Genomic DNA, 23,321 nt, shown 5'->3' with positions numbered 1-23,321 from the left:
TCAGAGTTTATCATCCTATGGTTGACAGGTGTGTCTGGATGGAGGCCTGAGGCTGGCTACTTTAAGGGAACTGCGTTGGTTGGACGTCTGAGTACCCAGGGAGGTGCTGTAGAAGCTGCTTTGGGCTGGCTGGGTAAATCTAACCATTGCAATATCCACCAGCGTTTGGGGTTTGTCTGCCCCGGTCTGTTTGCAGTTCACCCTGATTGAGTGACCTCAGCTGGCTCCCACGGGCAGCACCATCACACCCCCTGCCCGGGAATGTGGCAGGGGAGTTTCACTGAGGATGGGAGACCTGAGAGCCTGTAACCTGAGCCGGGAGGGGGAGGTAACACCTCTACCCGGGAATGTGGCAGAGGCTGCAGGAGAGAGCCTGCTGGGGGGGTTTGGTTTCAGTTTGGGGCTGGGTGGTGGAACGCAGGGAACCCCAGGGCTGGGGTCTAAGCTCCCTGCTCCCCCAGAAGGACTTGACTGAGGGGTCCTGGTTGTACCCACAAGCTCTGTTTTAGACTGTGTTCCTATTGTCCAATAAACCTTCCGTTTTACTCGCTGGCTGAGAGTCACAGTGAATCCCAGGAAGAGGGGTACAGGGCCCAGACTCCCCCACACTCCGTGACAGGCTATTACTTTTTTCCCTGATCTTTTTGGCACATTTATTTAACTACTAATCATTTCTTACTTTGAACTGCCTGGAGAATATGTGAAATCCAAATTTCAAAGCATGGCCAGAGCAGTCACGGGGGTAAATTTTCAAAGGGACAAAGGGCAGTTACGTGGCTCATGCCCCATTTTTCCCAAGTGGTACCCTCTAGAGTAGCTGCTGTGCCACTCCCCCGCTTTACCATTGCTCCCTCCCTGAAATTACCCCTGCTTCCCAGAGCAAACGCTACCCCCGGAGACACACCATGCAGACACTGCCCCCCCCACACACACAACCCTCTCAGGGCAGATATTGTACCATTTCCCCTCTCCAGAACTGACGTCGTACTCGCGCTTCTCTATGGACAAAGGCGATCATGGTTTCGAGAGGGGATAAGAGAACACTTCCTTCCAGGGATCTGATCCTGAGAAAAAATGCTAAGGCCAGCGCTGAAAGGCCATTCACCCCTTGCGTAGCTCCATTGACCTCAGTGGAGTTTGAACATTGCCCAAGATCTAGCGCCTCAACAAGCCTCCTCTGTAACCTCCACTCGCCCACTGGCCAGGGCATGTTTTCATCCTCACTCCTGTCTTCTTACGCATAAAGGTGCTGCCTCCCCTGCTGCCCGGGGTTCCCCTTCCTGCAGACAGGAGCAGGGATGGGAGCAGAGATTAATTTCCCACATATTTCCACAGTCCCTTTTGCTGATGGAACTAGGAGTTTGGAACAGAGCTTTATCCAATCAATGATTCTTCATCACATTTCAAGAAAAGGGAAGAGGAGACAGTAATGGAGTCTGAAGCTATTGACTAGAACAATCCTGATTCCACATTTATTATCTCCCCAGTGCGTTTTGTTTTGTGTGGCTTGCTCCATCCAGTTGTTGGTGTATAACTCTCAGCTGGGCCTCCCATCTTTACCATACATATAGACTACAGTTTATTTAGTTTCCTTATAGCCAGACCTAGAAGAGCCCATTATCATTCTGCATTCAGTGGCCTCTGCTCATTATCAAGTCCGGGAGTCAGGCCGATGCAGAGCCATCTTGGGTAGCCATGTCTTCAGGGATAGCTATCTGCAAGTGAGAACTTTGGGATGAAATATTTCTGGACTTTCTGATGCATAGAAATGAATGTATTTTGTGAAGCTGGCATGTCAGAATCAGGTGGAAATGGGTTCAGGTTGATTCTTGGCACTGGCAATTTAATAGCATGTACAAATCCCGTCAACAAAGGGAGTGGAAAAATGCGCGGAAGGTAGAAACCTGGGTTTGAAGGGGAGAAACAAAAATATATTAAGAATAAAAAAGAAATGCCATAGTTCTGAATAGTGCTGTGTGACTGCTATTTCTTTCCATCATGTGTGTTCCTACCTATGGCCAAAATAGATGGCGGTGTGTTACCCAAATGTCGTATGTTCATATATACATTTATGATGTATACCTAAGACTGCCAATTGTGCACCTAATGGAACTGCACTTTCACACAAGAGAACCCCTGTCCCCCAGAAATGACTGTCTAAAGTCATCCATGCCCTGTCGTCCAGTCCCAGCTTCTGGCAGTCGGAGGTTTAAGGACACCCAGAGAATAGGGTTGTGTCTCTGATCATCTTGGCTAATAGCCATTGAGGTCCTATCTTCCATGTACTTATCTAATGATTTGCTGAACCCAGTTATACTTTCAGACTTCACAACCTCCCCTGCCAACGAGTTCCACAGATTGACTGTGCGTTGTGTGAAGAAATACTTCCTTTTGTTTGTTTTAAACCTGCTGCCTGTTAATTTCATTGGGTGACCCCTAGCTCTTGTGTTATGTGAAGGGGTAAATAACCCTTCCTTCTTCACTTTTTCCACCACAGTCATGTTTTTATAGACCTCTAGCGTATCCCCCCAAGTCGTCTCTTTTTCCAAGCTGAAAAGTCCCAGTCTTATTAACCTCTGCTTGTATGGAAGCTGTTCCACACCCCAAATCATTTTTCTTGTTCTTTGCCATCCCTTTTCCAATTCACGTATATCTTTTTTGAGATGGGGAGACCAGAACTGCACACAGTATTCAAGATGTGGGCGTACCAGGGACTGATATAGTGGCATTATGATATTTTCTTATTATCTCTCCTTTTCCTAATGGTTCCTACTATTCTCTTAGCTTTTTTGACTGCCACTGAACCTTAAACAGATTATTCAGAGAACTATCCACAATGAGTGGGAACAGCTAATTTAGACCCCATCATTGTATATGTATAGTGAGGATTATATGTTTTCCAGTGTGCATTACTTTGCATTTATCACCATTGAATTTCATCTGCCATTTTGTTGCCCGGTCATTTATAAATCCACCCTGGCTCCTTCTGCCTCAGCTGGGCTTCCTTATTCAGTCAGGGAATTGCTTAGGTACCTGACTCCCCTCAGCTGTGGCCTGCTGGGTTAATTAGCCCCCTTCTCAATCTACATAAACCCCTTCAGGGCAAGTGTGGGGTGAACACCCCATCACTTCATCGGATGAAGTGAGCTGTAGCTCACGAAAGCTTATGCTCTAATAAATTTGTTAGTCTCTAAGGTGCCACAAGTACTCCTTTTCTTTTTATAGGACTGAGGGTAGATCATGAATAGGAGGCAGCATTGCTTTATAGATCCCCGGAATCACCGGCAATTACCGTCAAACCGTTCCGGCAGTGGTATCAGGGAACAGGGCAGCACGAGCCCTGTCTGGAGTGCAGCGTTTTCTGCACACAACTGCGTGACTTGCTCTTGCAAGAGCTGGTTCTCCAAGGTCCGCTGGATGACCCAGGCCTGCAGGGCTTAGTTGTCTGCCTGAAGATGGATGGCCCACTTGAACACATCCAGTGCTCCTGAAGGGTTAGCGAGGTCCATTCCACTGACCGGGCCCATTCCTGTAGCCTCGGTGGAACATGCAAACTGGGGTGTGGGTGGTCTGACCAAGTGGTCAGAGCAGGAGTCGGGAGTCAAGCCAGGTCAGACCCCAGGAGGTCAGAGTCCAAGGCAAACGACAGGGCAAAACTGAGAGTCAGATGTATGGAGGCAGACAGGGTCAGGTTACCAGGACATCAGGCTCTGAGACAGGCCAAAGAGCAAACCAGGAGTCAGGTGTCAGGAGATCAGTAGCAGGCAGGAGGAGCAGGTATCTCAGGGGAAACAGCCTTAAGCAGGGAGAACCCAGTTGCACAGACTTCCTGTTCCTTTGCTTGAGTTAAAGAGAAGCTGGGGACCAGTCAAGACCCGCAGTGTCCAACTAATCAGATCTCTGGACTGGAGTACTCTGTCAGAGTTCACTGCTATTCCAGAAGCAGTTAACAGGTCACTTGGGTGGCAGGTGGGAGTGCCTAGCCCCAGTGGACCAGGGCTCATGATCCACGGTCCCTGACACCATCTTGAGTAATTTTGTATCATCTGCAAATTTTCCCACCTCACAGTTCACCCCCTTTTTCAGATCATTTATGAATATGTTGAACAGAACAGGTCCCAGTACAGACCCCTGGGAGACGCCACTATTTAGCTCTCTCCACTGTGAAAACTGACCATTTATTCCTACCCTTTATTTCCTATATTTTAATCAGTTACTGATCCACGAGGGTATCTTCCCTCTTGTCCCATGACAGCTTACTCTGGGTAAGAATCTTTGACCTTATCAAAGGCTTTCTGAAAGTCCAAGTACACTATATCGACAGGATCCCCCTTGTCCACGTGCTTGTTGATTCTCTCAGAGAATTCTAGTAGATTGGTGAGGCAGGATTTCCCTTTACAGAAGCCATGCTGACTCTTCTCCAACATTCATGTTCATCTACGTGTCTGATCATTCTGTTCTTTACTATAGTTTCAACCCATGTGCCTGGCACTGAAGTCAAGGCTCACCGGCCTGGAATTGCCGGGATCACCTCTGGAGCCTTTTTAAAAATTGGGTGTCACATTAGCTACCTTCCAGTCATCTGGTACAGAAGCGGATTGAAATGAGAGGTTACAGACCACAGTTAGTAGTCCTGCAATTTCACATTTGAGTTCCTCCAGAACTCTTGGGTGAATCCCATCTGGTCCTGGTGATTTATTACAGTTTAATTTATCAATTTGCTCCAAAACCTCCTCTACTGACACCTCAATCTGGATCAGTTAGTCAGAACTGTCATCTAAAAGAATGGCTTGGATGTGGGAACCTCCCTCAGATCCTCTGCAGTGAAGACTAATGCAAAGCATTCATTTAGCTTGTCTACAACGGCCTTCTCTTCCTTGAGTGCTCCTTTAGCACCTTGATCATCCAGTGGCCCCACTGGTTGTTTGGCAGCTTCCTGCTTCTGATGTACTAAAAAAAATTGCAGTTAGATTTTGAGTCTTTTGCTAGCTGCTCTTCAAATTCTTTTTTGGCCTGCCTAAGTAGACTTTACACTTGTCTTGCCGGAGTTTATGCTCCTTTCTCTCTTTCTCAGTAGGATATGACTTTCAATTGTTAAAGGATGTCTTTTTGTCTCTAACCACCTATTTTACTCTGTTGCTGAGCCACAGTGGCAGTTTTTGGTCCTCTGACGGTTTTTTATATTTGGAGTATACGTTTAGTTTGAACCTCTATTCTCATGTTCTTAAATAGTTTCCATGCAGCTTGCAGGCATTTCACTTCTGACTGCCCCCTTTAATTTCCATTTAACTAGCTTCCTCATTTTTGTGAAAGTCCCCCTTCTGAAGTTAAATGCTACTTCATGTTGGGCTTCTTTGGTATTTTCCCCCTTACAAGGATGTTAAATGTAATTACTTTAGTGAGCAGTTCCAGAAAGAGGAGGATAAGCAGAGCATGCATGCTAGTATCTAACAGGTCACTGTCCAACCTAATAGGACACTAACCCTCAGATGCTGCATTTGCTCATGTGTGTTGTTTCAGGATTTGTTGAAGTACTGTCTGCTTGCTGTTGATGCTTTGTTCTCCATTCCTATAAACCAAATGACTGAGGGACTTTGGAAGTGACTCTTTTTCAAATGTTTGCAGTGTTGTTGCAGCCATGTTGGTCCTAGGATATTAGAAAGACAAGCTGGTTGAGGTCATATCTTTTACTGGACAACTTCTGTTGGTGAAAGAGACAAGCTTTTAAGGTTATAAAGAGCTCTTCTTCAGGTCTGGGAAAGATATTCAGGGTGTCACAGCTAAACACAAGATGGAACAGATTGATGAGCATAAGAAGTTAACACATGTTACCAGAGACCTTTCAAGATGAAGTGGGCAGTTAACACCTCTGCAGTCACAGGACAAAGGAAGGTTAGTGGGTTACAGCTTGTTGTAACGGGACATAAAGCCAATGTCTTGAGTCCATACTTTTTAGGGCCTAGCAAAGTTATGAATTTAAGCTCCCTGGCTCGTCTTCTGAAGGTGTTGTGCCGGTTTCCTTGAGGACGAGGATTAAGAGGTCAGATATGAAGCAATTTGTTTTGTGAAAACTTTTTTTTCAACATGTTCTTTGTATTAAGGTTCTACATAGTTACGAAGCCACCCATCCAAAGACACAACCAACAGGAGCAACCGTTTAACTGGTTCTTCCCTGCCCCCCCCCGAACAAACTCAGCATAAAACAATTCAGAAGGGTAAGTCACACTGTTCCTGAAAACTGTTCCTAACCATGAGTTATAACACACTGATGCCCTAACACACTCAGAAAGAGTAAAATTCACTGCGTGGCAGAGGGACTGGAACAAGGACCATTGGAGAGCTGTGCTGGTCACCTATTCCTCCCCACCTCCTGCCCTCCCTGGGCTGGGCTGGGCTGCACTGAGGGAACAGGGAGAAGCAGCCTCCAGTGGGCAGGAGGAGGAGCTGAATGGGAAACTTTTGTTCATTGCCTGCAGCCCTGCTAGCGAGTGACATTCCAGCTGGCCTGAGAGAGTGTGTGACACCAGCCGCAGATATGACTCCCGCTCCAGCTGTGCGTCACTTGGGCAGCGGGGAACTTTCAACACCTGGTTTGTTTGTTTATTCACATGTTCTTTAAAAAAAATCTAACTTATCCAGCTGTGACCCAGCGAGTCTACATAAGTAACACTTGGTGAATTGTCACTATCGCTGGAACCCTTTTATCTCCCCTTCCACACCCATGGGTTGGTTGGTTTGTTGCATTGTCATGTCTGGTCTTAACCTGCATTGTGAGCTCGTTGGGGAAAGAATTGTGTCCCTCTAGGTGTACTTCCCCCAGTACAACAGGGCCCTGATCTTGATTAAGGCTACAATACTAAATACAGAACCCTGCACCTGACTGGTGAAAAGTTTTTCAGGTCACTATTAACATGGGAGAGAGACAGGCTACAAGGAGGGGAGAGGCAGAGAAAATCAGGGAGAAGGTGGTGAGAGCCACTACTTACGCTGGGACGGTCTCCTTCGCGCCATAGTGTTGGTCTCTCCTAGCCGCAAGATGGCCTGGCTCCTGGCACAGAAACAGTCGTTATTCTCTGCACTCTGCAGTGCTGGAAACTCTTTTTCTTAGACATGGAGGCGGGTGTGAAGGGAAACCCATGAGTGCCGGCCTGCTCCTGGTGGTAGTATGACATCCCGCCCCGTAAAGCTGCTAGGTGTGATTTCTCACTGCAGTTTTACCAAATGGCGTGCAATATGGGGGTGGCCAAAGTGCAACCCATAGAATCCTATGGTGTAATGTGAACCACTGTTATCCTATTAATGACGTGTGCACTGTAGTGACCACAGGCCCCAGCTCATAATGCTCCAACCTTGCCTCTTGGATACAGATGCAGCATTGCATGCTGGGACCAGTAGGTGTCATCGATCACACCTTTTGTATTAAAGATCAGGGTGGCTACAACCTGCTCCATTTTATGCTCACAAGGCATGGTCCTTAGTGGCAAATGAAGGGGGATGCAATGGAGGATGGTGTGGCGCAGAATAAAGGATAAGGTGAAGGCCTGCCTGGGAACATAGGAATTGGCAGGCTGGATCAGACCCAAGGCCCACCTGATAGTTCAGTATCCTCCCCCCAACAGTGGCCAGCACTGGATGTTTCAGAGGAAGGTGTAAGAATCCCACAGAAGCGGACATGGGATAATCTGCCCCCCCATTCGGACTTGTCCTGGTCTCTGATAGCTAGAGCAGGGCTCAGCAACCTGCGGCACACGTGCCAAAGTCGGCATGCAAGCCGATTTTTAGTGGCACTCTGCTGCCAGCCGGGGTCCCAGCCACTGTCCCCACCCAGCCCGCTGCTGGCCTGGGTGAATGGAACGCTGGGCCGGCAGCGGGCTGAGCGGGGCCGGCGGCCGGGACCCCGGCTGGCAGGGGTCGGCAGACGGAACCCCAGACCGGCAGTGGGCTGAGCTGCTCAGCCCACTGCTGGTCTGGGGTTCCGTCTGCCGCCCGCACTGCTGGTCTGAGGTTCCGGCCGCCGGCCCCTGCCAGCCGGGGTCCCAGCTGCTGGTACCGCTCAGCCCGCTGCCAGTCTGGGGTTCCGTCGGGGGGCCCCTGTAAATGTAAAATTTATTACTGGCAGGCGAAACCTGAAATTAATGAAGACTTGGCACGCCACTTCTCAAAGGTTGCCGACCCCTAAGCTAGAGATTGACTTAAGCCCTGAAGCAGGAAGTCTAATGCCCACTCCAGAATTTGTTATCGTTAATCAAAACAACTCTGGATATTTTGATGCCATATAGATGTCCAATCCCTTTTTTAATCCTGGCCTCAATGACTTCCTGTAGCAGGGAGATCCGCAGGCTGTTCACACCTGGGGTGTGAATAAGTATTTCCTTTCCTCGGTTTTGAATGTCCCACCTTTTCATTTCACTGCAGGCTCACTTGTTTCTATGATCCGAGACAAGGAGAACTTTGATCCCGTGGCACAACGGGACAAAGTTTAGAGAAACAATTTCTTGCTACTGTGAGTGACTGTTTCATGGAAAAGCTAGAACATGCGAGAGGAGATATTCTTCACTTGGACCTAAGATACACACAGGAGCTCATTCAAGAAGTGATAGCAGCTGAGTTGCTAAGAAACAGGGATGACGATAGCATTAGGCTCACCATCCCAGAGCCAGGTAGAGTACCAAGAAGAGCTGGCCCCACAGGGAAGTTGAGCTGGTTAAATTCCCCTTGTCATGTGCCTGCTTAGAGCTGATGGGATGGGGCTCATGGGAGAACAGCACAACGTGAACAAAAATAAAATGAAACAATCTAATATTGCTTTAAAATCAGTTTAATCTAACCTAAGTGCACATCTACCCTGCAATAACACCAGCTGCCTTGGGCTCGGGCTGCAGGGCTCGGGCTGGGCTCTGGGCTGCCACAAGGGGGCAGGGTCCTAGAGCCCACGTCTCCGCTGCGATTTCATAGCCCCGCAGCCTGAGCGGCATGAACCCGAGTCAGCTGACACAGGCCAGCTGTGGATGTTTTGCTGCAGTGTAGATGTAGCTTAAGGCTTCAAACACTATTTGACACTAATAATTAGACGGTTATCACACTGCATCCCTGCAGGGTACAGTGAAGGTTGTTCGGGTGCCTTAATATCTTAACAAGTTTAGACTTCTTTTAAATTTAACCCTACGGCTGAACGGGGTGTGGCTCCAACTCCTGGCATATTTTCTGAAGCCAGGCTCTGTTTTATTGCTCTGTAACACACCCAGCATTGTTCTGGGCACGATAGAAGTAAGAATAAGAGCAGTACAAAGCAACCAGACTCCACCTCCTCCCAGCACCCTAAAGAGCATGCTACTATCCTTGGCACCATGTGACTTACTTTGCCTACAGGGTTCATAAGAACAAATTGCTGCAGTCCTTTGCAATGACCACACAAGGCCCTGTGAGCAAAGCCACTGTGACCACGCAGCCTGCACTGGCCTCCTAAGTTCACATACCTCCTCCTGTTGCATAGGGTGACCAGATGTCCCGTTTTATAGAGACAGTCCCTTTTTGGGGGGACTTTTTCTTATATAGGCGCCTATTACCTCCCACCCCATGTCCTGATTTTTCACAGTTACTATCTGGTCACCTCCTGTTGCATAACTTACCTCCCAATGAAAGGCAAGGCCATCACTGTGTTCTTGGTTTCCTGTGCTCCAGCAGATTTTGGCTGTTTCAGATCCTCCAAATCCCTCTTCATTTGCACTTTACAGAAATGGTTTATTGCGTCTATTGGCCCCAGTGACAGCTCTGAGCTGCCAGCAGATGGAAAAACCTTGCTCCTCCCTGCAGCTTTCTTAGCCTGCAAAAGGAGTGACAGACGCCGATTGACAACAGCAAGGGCTGCCTGCCTAGCGTAGGAGCTGTCGCAGGCATGACAGTGCTTCAAAATGACATGCTGCACGTGGGAGACGGGCAGGCACCCGAGCCTCTGCCCGGTGCATTCGGCACTGAAGTGGTTACACCCAGTATAAAGGGCTGTTTCTGTTATACAGGAGAAAGATCCTTTGAAAGTGACAGGAAAATCCATCCTGCAGAAGCCTCGCCACATGAATAGGCTGCACCCTCACCATGGTATCTGAGCCCGCAGGACACTTCCTCTCTGACGACCAGGGCACTAGCTATGGACGTTGCTTTGTGGGTCTGCTTACCCTGCCAGCAACTGGAGCGGTGGGGGTCACGCCTCCTCTCTTCTGCGGGAGCCGCCTGCGCTGGCCCTGCTCAGTAGCTGTAACTACATCATTGCAGGTGGGGCCGGTGCAAGGATGTTTTGCACCCTAGGCGAAACTTCCACCTTGCACCCCCCCTCCACCCTGAGGCGCCCCCCCCGCGGCAGCTCCCTGCCGCCCCCCCTCCACCCTGAGGCGCCCCCCCTGCGGCAGCTCCCCGCTGCCCCCTCGGGGGGCCGTGTGGCTACTCCCCCTGTCCCCTCGGCCCGGGGAGCCGTGCGGCAACTCCCCGCCCCAGCTCACCTCCGCTCCACCGCCGCCCCGGAGCACACTTTTGGCCACCCCCAACCACTTGGCACCCTAGGTGACTGCCTAGTTCGCCTGTTGGTTGCACTCGCCCTGATTACAGGGCTAAGGCTGCAGATACTTGGGGAGAGGAGGAAGCAGCTGGAGCAGAGAGCTGGTGGTGGGGCTCGTCCTGGCATTGAGACGTATGGTCTGGAGACACTGGGCCATGCAACGGGAGCTTGGCTTGAAGACACCTCCACGGCACTGGCCTCACCTTTGGGCTGCTGTCAGGGAAGTGCCTGTTCCCCGCCCGTGCCTGGAACGGCTCCAGCGTGCTGCTCCTGTGATCCTGGAGCAAACAGACGTAACCAGTCAAAACCGAACCTCCCCATTCCCACCAACCCCCAAACTCACAGAATCTCTTCATATAACCTGGGACTGGTTTGCTTTGATCCCACAACCTGCGGGCAGGCAGCGGTGGAGAAAACACGGGAGCAGGCAGGAGGAGGCCAGGATCAGGAAGGAAGCAGCTGGGAGAGCCTGAAGCAGAAACTTACCAGCACCTTTCTGCTTTGCTGCCTGACACGTTATTACCGTGATGAGCATTCGTATCACACCAGCAACGTGCTGGGCTGCAGCCCGAGGCCCGAAGAGAAGGGCCCTGCTGCAGAAGCTCCCGAGCTGGACAGAGCACCCAAATGGAGCGGGGGCGGGGAGTCTGAGGTGGCAGCAGGACTCAGCTGGGCACGTTTCTATAATAAGATTTTCAGCCCCCAGGTGAGGACCCTTGTCTGAGGAGGGACTAAGGAGGGCAGCCTGTGAGCACAGCTGCTTTGGGAGGGTGAGCCAGGCCTCCCAGCTCTGCAGATTCCCCTTTCTCTGAACTAGCCCCCCTCTCTCTAGGGCTTGGTCTACACTTAAAACCTGCACTGGCCGAGCCATGTCAGTCGGGGTGTGAAAAACCCACACCCTGGAGAGACGTCACAATGCCGACCTAAGCCCAGCGTAGACAGCACGAGGTCGGCCGAGGAATTCTCCCCTTGGCCTAGCTACACCTCTCGGGCAGGTGAATTAACTCCAACAATAAGGGCCCCTCCCCTCGGCCACTGCAGCATTTCAAGTGTAGACGAGGCTTAGCCTGCTCCCTCGCTCCCCAGGAGCGCCTTCCCCTGGCCCGGCCTGCTGGTCTTTACACATGCATAATTGCTAGAGGGAAGAGAAGACGACCCCACTGGGGTCCCTGCCTGGCCGCTGCTTTGAGCCCCCTGCACTAGAGCTCACAGCCCCTGGGGGGCCGTGCAGTGGTTACTTGCTTCCCACTGGCAGGAACAGACCCTCCCATGCTGAAGAGCCAAACTCCCGGTGTGCTGTCATTCCAGGCAGCCCGGGCCCAGCCCTCGGCGGGAGGGGTGGAAGGGGGGATTGGGAGGGAGGGAGGGACAGCACCTGGAAATCCTGCATCGCTCCTTCAAGCCACTGTGCGCAGATTCTCCTCAGTGCTGCCTTGGAGACAGGCTTCTCCCTGGAAAGGTCCCAAGAGTCCATCTCCTGGTAGAAATAGTGGTGCGGATCCTCCAGGCCCAGCTCTATGAAAAGAGCCTTAATGGACTGCCTGAGAGCACGGGAGAAACCAGCGTTGGGAGGACATTTGTCCCTCCCCTTGGAAGCTGATGCTAGCTCAGCGAGCTCCCCAGTGTGTCCCCTGGGGGCCAGGCAAGCTGGCTTGCGGTGCGAGCCTCTGGCAGCATCAGACTGACGCCCTGTGATGATGTGACCCAGCAGGGAGGGGGGAGTGTTGACCTGGGAATGTGCCCTGGGGACGGGAGACCTGAGAGCCTGTCACCTGAGCCGGGAGGGGGAGGGGGAGGTGACACCTCTGCCCAGGAATGTGAAGACAGGCTGGAGAAGGGAACCTGCTGGGGGGGTTTAGTTTCAGTTTGGGGCTGGGTGGAGGAACGCAGGGAACCCTAGGGCTGGGGTCTAAGCTCCCCGCTCCCCCAGAAGGACTTGACTGAGGGGTCCAGGGTGTACCCACAAGCTCTGTTTTGGACTGTGTTCCTGTTGTCCAATAAACCTTCTGTTTTACTGGCTGGTTGAGAGTCTCAGTGAATCCCAGGAAGAGGGGTGCAGGCCCCGGACTCCCCCACACTCCGGGACACACGAGGGTGTGACGCAGCAGGGAGGGGGGAGTGTTGACCTGGGAATGTGCCCTGGGGACGGGAGACCTGAGAGCCTGTCACCTGAGCCAGGAGGGGGAGGGGGAGGTGACACCTCTGCCCAGGAATGTGGACGGAGGCTGCAGCAGGGAACCTGCTGGGTGGGTTTAGTTTCAGTTTGGGGCTGGGTGGAGGAAGACAGGGAACCCCAGGGCTGGGGTCTAAGCTCCCTGCTCCCCCAGAAGGACTTCACTGAGGGGTCCTGGGGGTACCCACAAGCTCTGTTTTGGACTGTGTTCCTGTTGTCCAATAAACCTTCTGTTTTACTGGCTGGCTGAGAGTCTCAGTGAATCCCAGGAAGAGGGGTGCAGGGCCTGGACTCCCCCACACTCCGTGACAACTGGTGGCAGCGGTGGGATCTACTGCACCCCGTGAACGGCGCTTCCTGCAGTAAGTGACTGGGGAACAGTAAAACGAAGGGGGATTGACGGGGACCAGGCGTGCTGAAGATTCAGAGAGAGACGGTTCCAGGGGGCGGTTAACCCCTGGGAGTGTGTGACCAGAGAGAAGGACTTTTGCAGTAACAGGGTCCCCCGGGGGATTGCAGCGAGCGGTCCCAGGGGCGGAGGAGTCTGCAGCTCGACCCTGGAAAAGAGGTGGTGACCTCAAGAAGGACTGGCACACTAGGGGCTTTTCCTGGAAACCGTGGACAGCTGCCCGGCCTGCGAGTGGCCAGCCGGGAGATGTACGCTAAACGCCTTAAGAGCGACCTGGTGGAGCTGTGCAGGCAGAGGGGGCTGCGCGTCGGGAGGTCCACCAAGGAACAGCTGATTGCCCAGCTGGAGGAGAGGGATCGCTTGGATGACCCGATCCCTGTCCCTGAGGGAAGCCGCCCGGCGGACGCAGCGTGGGCCCTGGGGCCTGACCAGGCTGGGAGGGGTCAGACTGCTGCCCAGGACACCCCGAGACCCTTCCTACCTATGCCTGGGGGAGGGGTTGTGGGAAGCCCAGCGAATACCGAGGGCCCCCTGACCCCAGCAGCCAGCAGGGGATCCTCCCAGCGGAGCTCCCCATCCCTGGAGCGGATGCGGCTGGAATGGGAGAGGGAGAGGAAAATGAGGGAGCTGGAGGATCATGAAAAACAACGTCAACATGAGGAGAAACAACGTCAACATGAGCAGGAGGAGAAGGAGAAACAACGTCAACATGAGCAGGAGGAGAAGGAGAAACAACGTCAACATGAGCGTCAGGAGAAGGAGAGGGAGCGTCAGGAGAAGGAGAGGGAGCGTCAACATGAGCAGCAGGAGAAGGAGAAACAAAGACAGCATGAGCTGGAGCTGGCCAGGCTGAGGAGCAGTGGGGCCCCGGCTGCGGTGAGTGCGGGGGGACCCAAGACTGCAAGGAGCTTTGATAAGTGCTTCCTGGCCCAGCGGAAGGAGGGGGAGGACATAGATAGCTTCCTGACGGCCTTTGAGAATGCCTGCGAGCTGCACAGGGTTGACCCTGCCGACAGGCTCCAGTTCCTCACCCCCTTACTGGACCCCAAAGCCGTGGAGGTGTACAGCCGGATGACAGGGCCAGAGGCTGGGGACTATGAACTGTTCAAACAGGCCCTGCTCCGTGAGTTTGGGCTGACCCCCGAGATGTACCGGAGAAGGTTCCGGAGTCAGCGTAAAACGCCTGAGGTCACCTACCTACAACTGGTCAACAGGATGCAGGGATATGCCCGCAAGTGGACAGCGGGGGCCCAAACTAAAGAGGACCTGCTTGACCTGTTTGTACTGGAGCACCTGTATGAACAGTGCCCTTCCGACCTGAGGCTGTGGCTGGTGGACAAAAAGCTCGCGAACCCCCAGCATGCAGGGCAGCTGGCCGACGAGTTTGTGAACAGTCGGTCAGGGGGTAGCCGGGAGGAGTCCCAAAAGAACAGGCCCCCCCCGATGCAGAGAGAGAGTCACCATTGGGCCTCCCAGCGGGGAAATAGGGAGAACCCCCTCCAAAGGGGAACGCCTGGTGTCGGGCCCCTCCGACCCGTTCGAGGGGACCAACGTGACCTGAGCTGCTATCACTGTGGCCAGAGAGGCCACGTACGGGCCCAGTGCCCCGGGCTCAGGGACAAACTGAGCAGACCCAACCTACCCAGGGTTAACTGGGTAGGGACTCAGCTGGACGAGGGGCAGGCGACCCAGGAAAGGGGGGCTACCAGTTTGCCACCTGCTCAGGAGGGAAGAGTACCCCCAGCCAGCCCCGCCAGAGGGCTGGAGGCTCTGGACTCAGGGTGCTCGGTTTACAGGGTGGGTGCGGGGCTGTCCCTCCGGAGAGAGTGCCTTGTTCCCCTGGAGGTGGATGGGAGGAAGGTCAATGGATACTGGGATACGGGCGCGGAGGTGACGCTGGCCCGGCCCGAGGTGGTGGCCCCAGATCGGGTGGTGCCCAACACCTACCTGACCCTGACGGGGGTGGGCGGGACCCCATTTAAGGTGCCCGTGGCAAGGGTACACCTGAAATGGGGGACCCAGGAGGGCCCCAAGGATGTGGGGGTACACCACCATTTGCCCACTGAAGTTTTGATGGGGGGAGACCTAGAGGACTGGCCAAGCGACCCCCAGACCGCCCTGGTTGTGACCCGTAGCCAGAGCCGGCGAGGGGCACTGCGACCTGACCCTGGGGAGGGTACCACACTGGAGGCGCGAGACCCTACTCGGGTGGGGAGGGAGCGCCGAGGGGCACGGCTCAGAGAGGCTGCGGCCTCAGACCTGGCCACGGAGGGGGAACCGGGCCCCATCCCTTCCCCAGCCGCTGAGTTCCAGGCCGAGTTGAGGAAAGATCCCTCCTTGCAGAAGCTCAGGGACCTGGCCGACCTCAGTGAGGGACGGACCATGAGGAGAGGCTGCCAGGAGAGGTTCCTGTGGGAGAAGGGGTTCCTGTACCGAGAATGGGCTCCCCCAGGGGAAGGGGAGTCCTGTGGGATCAGGAGGCAGCTGGTGGTCCCCCAGAAGTACCGCCGCAAGCTCCTGTCCCTGGCCCATGACATCCCCCTCGCAGGGCACCAGGGAATCCGGCGCACCCGGCAGAGGTTGCTACAGAACTTTTACTGGCCCGGGGTCTTTACCACCGTCCGGCAGTATTGCCGATCCTGTGACCCCTGTCAGAGGGTGGGGAAGGCCCGGGACAAGGGGAAAGCGGCGTTGAGACCTTTGCCCATCATAGAGGAGCCTTTCCAGAAGGTGGCCATGGACATCGTGGGGCCTCTCAGCAAGACGACCCGGTCGGGGAAGAAATACATTCTGGTGGTGGTAGATTTCGCCACCCGCTACCCCGAGGCAGTGCCCTTAGCTTCCATTGAAGCAGACACCGTGGCAGATGCGCTCCTGACCATTTTCAGCCGAGTGGGGTTCCCCAGGGAAGTCTTGACAGACCAAGGCTCCAACTTCATGTCGGCCCTGCTCCGGTGCTTGTGGGAGAAATGTGGGGTCCGGCATGACTGGGCCTCAGCGTATCACCCCCAGTCCAATGGGCTGGTGGAGAGGTTTAACGGGACGCTAAAGATGATGCTGAAAACCTTTATGAACCAGCACCCGCAGGATTGGGACAAGTACTTACCTCACCTGCTGTTCGCGTACAGGGAGGTGCCCCAGGAGTCTACCGGATTTTCGCCTTTCGAACTGTTATATGGAAGGAGGGTGAGGGGCCCCCTGGGCCTGATGAGAGACGAGTGGGAGGGGAAGGCCACTCCCGATGGAGAGTCAGTGGTGGAGTATGTCCTGACCTTCCGAGAGAGACTGGCTGAACTCATGGGCCTGGCCAGGGAGAATCTGGCCAGAGCCCAGAGGAAGCAGAAGGTCTGGTATGACCGCACGGCGCGGGCCCGTGCCTACGCCACCGGGGATCAGGTGATGGTTTGTGACGATGTGACGCAGCAGGGAGGGGGGAGTGTTGACCTGGGAATGTGCCCTGGGGACGGGAGACCTGAGAGCCTGCCACCTGAGCCAGGAGGGGGAGGGGGAGGTAACACCTCTGCCCAGGAATGTGGACGGAGGCTGCAGCAGGGAACCTGCTGGGTGGGTTTAGTTTCAGTTCGGGGCTGGGTGGAGGAACACAGGGAACCCCAGGGCTGGGGTCTAAGCTCCCTGCTCCCCCAGAAGGACTTGACTGAGGGGTCCTGGGTGTCCCCACAAGCTCTGTTTTGGACTGTGTTCCTGTTGTCCAATAAACCTTCTGTTTTACTGGCTGGCTGAGAGTCTCAGTGAATCCCAGGAAGAGGGGTGCAGGGCCTGGACTCCCCCACACTCCGTGACAACTGGTGGCAGAGGTGGGATCTACTGCACCCCGTGAACGGCGCTTCCTGCAGTAAGTGACTGGGGAACAGTAAAACGAAGGGGGATTGACGGGGACCAGGCGTGCTGAAGATTCAGAGAGAGACGGTTTCAGGGGGTGGTTAACCCCTGGGAGTGTGTGACCAGAGAGAAGGACTTTTGCAGTAACAGGGTCCCCCGGGGGATTGCAGCGAGCGGTCCCAGGGGCGGAGGAGTCTGCAGCTCGACCCTGGCAAAGAGGTGGTGACCTCAAGAAGGACTGGCACACGAGGGGTTCTCCCTGGAAACCGTGGACAGCTGCCCGGCCTGCGAGTGGCCAGCCGGGAGATGTACGCTAAACGCCTGAAGAGCGACCTGGTGGAGCTGTGCAGGCAGAGGGGGCTGCGCATCGGGAGGTCCACCAAGGAACAGCTGATTGCCCAGTTGGAGGAGAGGGATCGCTTGGATGACCCGATCCCTGTCCCTGAGGGAAGCCGCCCGGCGGACGCAGCGTGGGCCCTGGAGCCTGACCAGGCTGGGAGGGGTCAGACTGCTGCCCAGGACACCCCGAGACCCTTCCTACCTATGCCTGGGGGAGGGGTTGTGGGAAGCCCAGCGAATACCGAGGGCCCCCTGACCCCAGCAGCCAGCAGGGGATCCTCCCAGCGGAGCTCCCCATCCCTGGAGCGGATGCGGCTGGAATGGGAGAGGGAGAGGAAAATGAGGGAGCTGGAGGATCATGAAAAACAACGTCAACATGAGGAGAAACAACGTCAACATGAGCAGGAGGAGAAGGAGAAACAACGTCAACATGAGCAGGAGGAGAAGGAGAAACAAAGACAGCATGAACTGGAGCTGGCCAGGCTGAGGAGCAGTGGGGCCCCGGCTGCGGTGAGTGCCGGGGGACCCAAGACTGCAAGGAGCTTTGATAAGTGCTTCCTGGCCCAGCGGAAGGAGGGGGAGGACATAGATAGCTTCCTGACGGCCTTTGAGAATGCCTGCGAGCTGCACAGGGTTGACCCTGCAGACAGGCTCCAGTTCCTCACCCCCTTACTGGACCCCAAAGCCGTGGAGGTCTACAGCCGGATGACAGGGGCAGAGGCAGGGGACTATGAACTGTTCAAACAGGCCCTGCTCCGTGAGTTTGGGCTGACCCCCGAGATGTACCAGAGAAGGTTCCGGAGTCAGCGTAAAACGCCTGAGGTCACCTACCTACAACTGGTCAACAGGATGCAGGGATATGCCCGCAAGTGGACAGCGGGGGCCCAAACTAAAGAGGACCTGCTTGACCTGTTTGTACTGGAGCACCTGTATGAACAGTGCCCTTCCGACCTGAGGCTGTGGCTGGTGGACAAAAAGCTCGCGAACCCCCAGCATGCAGGGCAGCTGGCCGACGAGTTTGTGAACAGTCGGTCAGGGGGTAGCCGGGAGGAGTCCCAAAAGAACAGGCCCCCCCCGATGCAGAGAGAGAGTCACCATGGGGCCTCCCAGCGGGGAAATAGGGAGAACCCCCTCCAAAGGGGAACGCCTGGTGTCGGGCCCCTCCGACCCGTTCGAGGGGACCAACGTGATCTGAGCTGCTATCACTGTGGCCAGAGAGGCCACGTACGGGCCCAGTGCCCCGGGCTCAGGGACAAACTGAGCAGACCCAACCTACCCAGGGTTAACTGGGTAGGGACTCAGCTGGACGAGGGGCAGGCGACCCAGGAAAGGGGGGCTACCAGTTTGCCACCTGCTCAGGAGGGAAGAGTACCCCCAGCCAGCCCCGCCAGAGGGCTGGAGGCTCTGGACTCAGGGTGCTCGGTTTACAGGGTGGGTGCGGGGCTGTCCCTCCGGAGAGAGTGCCTTGTTCCCCTGGAGGTGGATGGGAGGATGGTCAATGGATACTGGGATACGGGCGCGGAGGTGACGCTGGCCCGGCCCGAGGTGGTGGCCCCAGATCGGGTGGTGCCCAACACCTACCTGACCCTGACGGGGGTGGGCGGGACCCCATTTAAGGTGCCCGTGGCAAGGGTACACCTGAAATGGGGGACCAAGGAGGGCCCCAAGGATGTGGGGGTACACCACCATTTGCCCACTGAAGTTTTGATGGGGGGAGACCTAGAGGACTGGCCAAGCGACCCCCAGACCGCCCTGGTTGTGACCCGTAGCCAGAGCTGGCGAGGGGCACTGCGACCTGACCCTGGGGAGGGTACCACACTGGAGGCGCGAGACCCTACTCGGGTGGGGAGGGAGCGCCGAGGGGCACGGCTCAGAGAGGCTGCGGCCTCAGACCTGGCCACGGAGGGGGAACCGGGCCCCATCCCTTCCCCAGCCGCTGAGTTCCAGGCCGAGTTGAGGAAAGATCCCTCCTTGCAGAAGCTCAGGGACCTGGCCGACCTCAGTGAGGGACGGACCATGAGGAGAGGCTGCCAGGAGAGGTTCCTGTGGGAGAAGGGGTTCCTGTACCGAGAATGGGCTCCCCCAGGGGAAGGGGAGTCCTGTGGGATCAGGAGGCAGCTGGTGGTCCCCCAGAAGTATCGCCGCAAGCTCCTGTCCCTGGCCCATGACATCCCCCTCGCAGGGCACCAGGGAATCCGGCGCACCCGGCAGAGGTTGCTACAGAACTTTTACTGGCCCGGGGTCTTTACCACCGTCCGGCAGTATTGCCGATCCTGTGACCCCTGTCAAAGGGTGGGGAAGGCCCGGGACAAGGGGAAAGCGGCGTTGAGACCTTTGCCCATCATAGAGGAGCCTTTCCAGAAGGTGGCCATGGACATCGTGGGGCCTCTCAGCAAGACGACCCGGTCGGGGAAGAAATACATTCTGGTGGTGGTAGATTTCGCCACCCGCTACCCCAAGGCAGTGCCCTTAGCCTCCATTGAAGCAGACACCGTGGCAGATGCGCTCCTGACCATTTTCAGCCGAGTGGGGTTCCCCAGGGAAGTCTTGACAGACCAAGGCTCCAACTTCATGTCGGCCCTGCTCCGGTGCTTGTGGGAGAAATGTGGGGTCCGGCATGACTGGGCCTCAGCGTATCACCCCCAGTCCAATGGGCTGGTGGAGAGGTTTAACGGGACGCTAAAGATGATGCTGAAAACCTTTATGAACCAGCACCCGCAGGATTGGGACAAGTACTTACCTCACCTGCTGTTCGCGTACAGGGAGGTGCCCCAGGAGTCTACCGGATTTTCGCCTTTCGAACTGTTATATGGAAGGAGGGTGAGGGGCCCCCTGGACCTGATGAGAGACGAGTGGGAGGGGAAGGCCACTCCCGATGGAGAGTCAGTGGTGGAGTATGTCCTGACCTTCCGAGAGAGACTGGCTGAACTCATGGGCCTGGCCAGGGAGAATCTGGCCAGAGCCCAGAGGAAGCAGAAGGTCTGGTATGACCGCACGGCGCGGGCCCGTGCCTACGCCACCGGGGATCAGGTGATGGTTCTCATCCCCGTGAGAAAGAACAAACTACAGGCCGCCTGGGAGGGCCCGTTCAAGGTCGTCAAGCAGCTCAATGAGGTAAACTATGTGGTGGAGCTGTCGAACCGGGCCCACCACCGCCGGGTGTACCATGTGAATATGATGAAGCCATATTATGCCAGGGGGAATGTGGTGTTAGCTGTGTGTGGTCAGTGGGAGGAGCAGGGAGATGACCCTTTAGTAGATCTATTCCCTGGGACCAGAGCTGGTTCCCCCCTGGAAACAATCCCCCTCTCGGATCAGCTCACCCCTGCCCAGCAAGCTGAGGTCAGGGGGGTGCTGCATCCGTACCGACAGCTGTTTTCCAACCAGCCTGGACGCACTAATCTGACTGTCCACCGGGTGCAGACAGGGTCGCACCCGCCGATAAGATGCTCCCCCTTCCGAGTCACAGGGAAAACTGCTCAGGACCTGGAAAGAGAGGTCCGGGACATGCTGGCTTTGGGGGTGATCCAGCCATCGGCCAGCCCTTGGGCCTCGCCGGTGGTGCTAGTCCCCAAAAAGGATGGGTCAGTCCGGTTCTGTGTGGACTATCGGAAGCTCAATGCCATCACTGTATCGGATGCCTACCCCATGCCCAGGCCGGACGAGCTCCTAGACAAGCTGGGAGGAGCTCGGTACCTTACCACCATGGACCTTACAAAGGGCTACTGGCAAGTGCCGCTGGATGCAGATGCCCGGCTGAAATCGGCCTTTATCACCCCTCTGGGGCTCTATGAGTTTCTGACCCTGCCTTTCGGCCTCAAGGGAGCGCCGGCCACCTTCCAGCGCCTGGTGGACCAGCTCCTGAGGGGGATGGAGAGTTTTGCCGTGGCATATATTGACGACATCTGTGTCTTTAGCCAGACCTGGGAGGACCACGTGTCCCAGGTTAGACAAGTGCTGGACCGACTCCAGGGGGCTGGGCTGACTGTCAAAGCGGAGAAGTGCAAGGTGGGGATGGCTGAAGTATCTTACCTGGGCCATCGGGTGGGGAGCGGCCGCCTAAAGCCGGAACCGGCCAAGGTGGAGGTGATCAGAGACTGGCCCGCTCCCCACACCAAAAAGCAGGTCCAAGCCTTTATTGGGATGGCAGGATACTATCGAAGGTTTGTGCCTCACTTTAGCGCCATAGCCACCCCCATCACTGAGCTATGCAAGAAGGGGAAGCCAGACAAGGTGGTCTGGACCGAGCAGTGCCAGGAGGCTTTCCGGGCGCTGAAGGAGGCTCTGGTCAGTGGCCCAGTTCTAGCAAACCCAGACTTTGAAAAGCCCTTTGTGGTGTTCACCGACGCCTCCGACACGGGACTGGGGGCGGTGTTAATGCAGGAGGATGAAAAGGGGGAGAGACACCCCATCGTGTACCTGAGCAAGAAGTTGCTACCCCGGGAGCAACACTACGCGGCCATCGAGAAGGAGTGCCTGGCCATGGTGTGGGCCCTCAAGAAACTAGAGCCCTATCTCTTCGGGCGACACTTCACCGTCTACACCGACCACTCTCCCCTGACCTGGCTGCACCAGATGAAAGGAGCCAACGCCAAGCTCCTGAGGTGGAGCCTGCTCCTGCAGGATTACGACATGGACGTGGTCCATGTGAAGGGAAGTGCCAACCTGATAGCGGATGCGCTGTCCCGGAGAGGGGGCCCCGAACTTCCCCAGGTCACTGGTCACAGTGACCCCGCTCAGTTCAGTCTCGAAGGGGGGAGAGATGTGACGCAGCAGGGAGGGGGGAGTGTTGACCTGGGAATGTGCCCTGGGGACGGGAGACCTGAGAGCCTGTCACCTGAGCCAGGAGGGGGAGGGGGAGGTGACACCTCTGCCCAGGAATGTGGACGGAGGCTGCAGCAGGGAACCTGCTCGGTGGGTTTAGTTTCAGTTTGGGGCTGGGTGGAGGAAGACAGGGAACCCCAGGGCTGGGGTCTAAGCTCCCTGCTCCCCCAGAAGGACTTCACTGAGGGGTCCTGGGGGTACCCACAAGCTCTGTTTTGGACTGTGTTCCTGTTGTCCAATAAACCTTCTGTTTTACTGGCTGGCTGAGAGTCTCAGTGAATCCCAGGAAGAGGGGTGCAGGGCCTGGACTCCCCCACACTCCGTGACAGAGGGACAGACGAGCTGCGAGTGGCTTGTGCGGTGTGTACGCACCACCTGACAGGCCCGGGACGGGCGAGGGGGGCTTTCCTCCCTTTAGATGAGGGGGTTGGAAGTGGTTCTGTGTTGCCTCGAGCAGTGATGGCTGGTGGGCCCAGCTCCCGCAGCGACTGCCTGCTCTGAGCCCCACGCCCCGCCGCAGGGGGTTGAGTTTAGCCCCGAGCCACATTATGTATTATGGGACGTCTCAGATCACACCTTGGCATGTAACATGGCAGCGTGCTAAATTCAAACACTAGGGCAGCGGGGGCCAGCCTCACGCCCTGCCTGCATCCCCACTTCCTTCCTGTACCGCCTGCCCTCATTCCCCAGTGGTGGGCTCCTCCTGACAGATGGAAATGTGAACCAAAGTGCTCTTGGACCCCAGGCCAGCCAGAACTCAGATCCTCAGACCAAGGGGATGTGGGCTCAAATCTGTCACTGCGTGTCAGGGGGTCTCCAAGTCCCTCTCTCACTACACGCTGGCCGGAGCCTGAACCCTCAGCCCCAAGCATCCCGGCACGTTGAAACGTGCCCAGCCGTTTGCAGGCTCTCCTTTGCTCTGGGGCTGGCTGGCTTCCCCTAAGGATGGGGGCTAACGCAGAAGTGAAGGGCCCCTAGGCCCCCCACCACAGACGCTGAGCTCCCAGGCACGGACTCTTCTCCTTTCGACAGGGTCCAATGGGCATCTCCTATGTGCGAGCATGTCCAGGAGCATCTGCACGCCCGTGACCCTCCCCGCCAGATCAGTGATAGCGAGAGGGAGACGCAGGATTCGATGCAGGGGCGCAGACAGCCAGGGCTGCACAGGACCCTCTCGCCAAGGGTGG

At 55.7% G+C, this 23,321-nt stretch overlaps 1 protein-coding gene across 1 annotated transcript in view; it reads right to left on the bottom strand.

Annotated features, from left to right (window-relative positions):
* Positions 1–1,396: 1,396 nt before the first annotated feature.
* Positions 1,397–23,321, bottom strand: part of WDR97 (WD repeat domain 97) — a 74,305-nt gene continuing 52,380 nt past the window's right edge. The window contains exons 22-26 of the mRNA XM_074943656.1: positions 11,925–12,090; positions 10,753–10,827; positions 9,630–9,823; positions 6,987–7,048; positions 1,397–1,904 (exon numbers count right to left, since the gene is read on the bottom strand). Of these exons, the coding sequence (XP_074799757.1) occupies positions 1,702–1,904; positions 6,987–7,048; positions 9,630–9,823; positions 10,753–10,827; positions 11,925–12,090 (700 nt within the window). The 3' untranslated portion in view covers positions 1,397–1,701. The remainder of the gene's footprint in view (positions 1,905–6,986; positions 7,049–9,629; positions 9,824–10,752; positions 10,828–11,924; positions 12,091–23,321) is intronic.

The sequence above is a fragment of the Natator depressus genome, chromosome 2 (assembly GCF_965152275.1).
Source record: "Natator depressus isolate rNatDep1 chromosome 2, rNatDep2.hap1, whole genome shotgun sequence".
Classification (NCBI taxonomy): Eukaryota; Metazoa; Chordata; order Testudines; family Cheloniidae; genus Natator; species Natator depressus.
The sequence above is the reverse complement of the archived record's forward strand: the minus strand, read 5'-3'. Positions and strand labels throughout refer to the sequence as shown.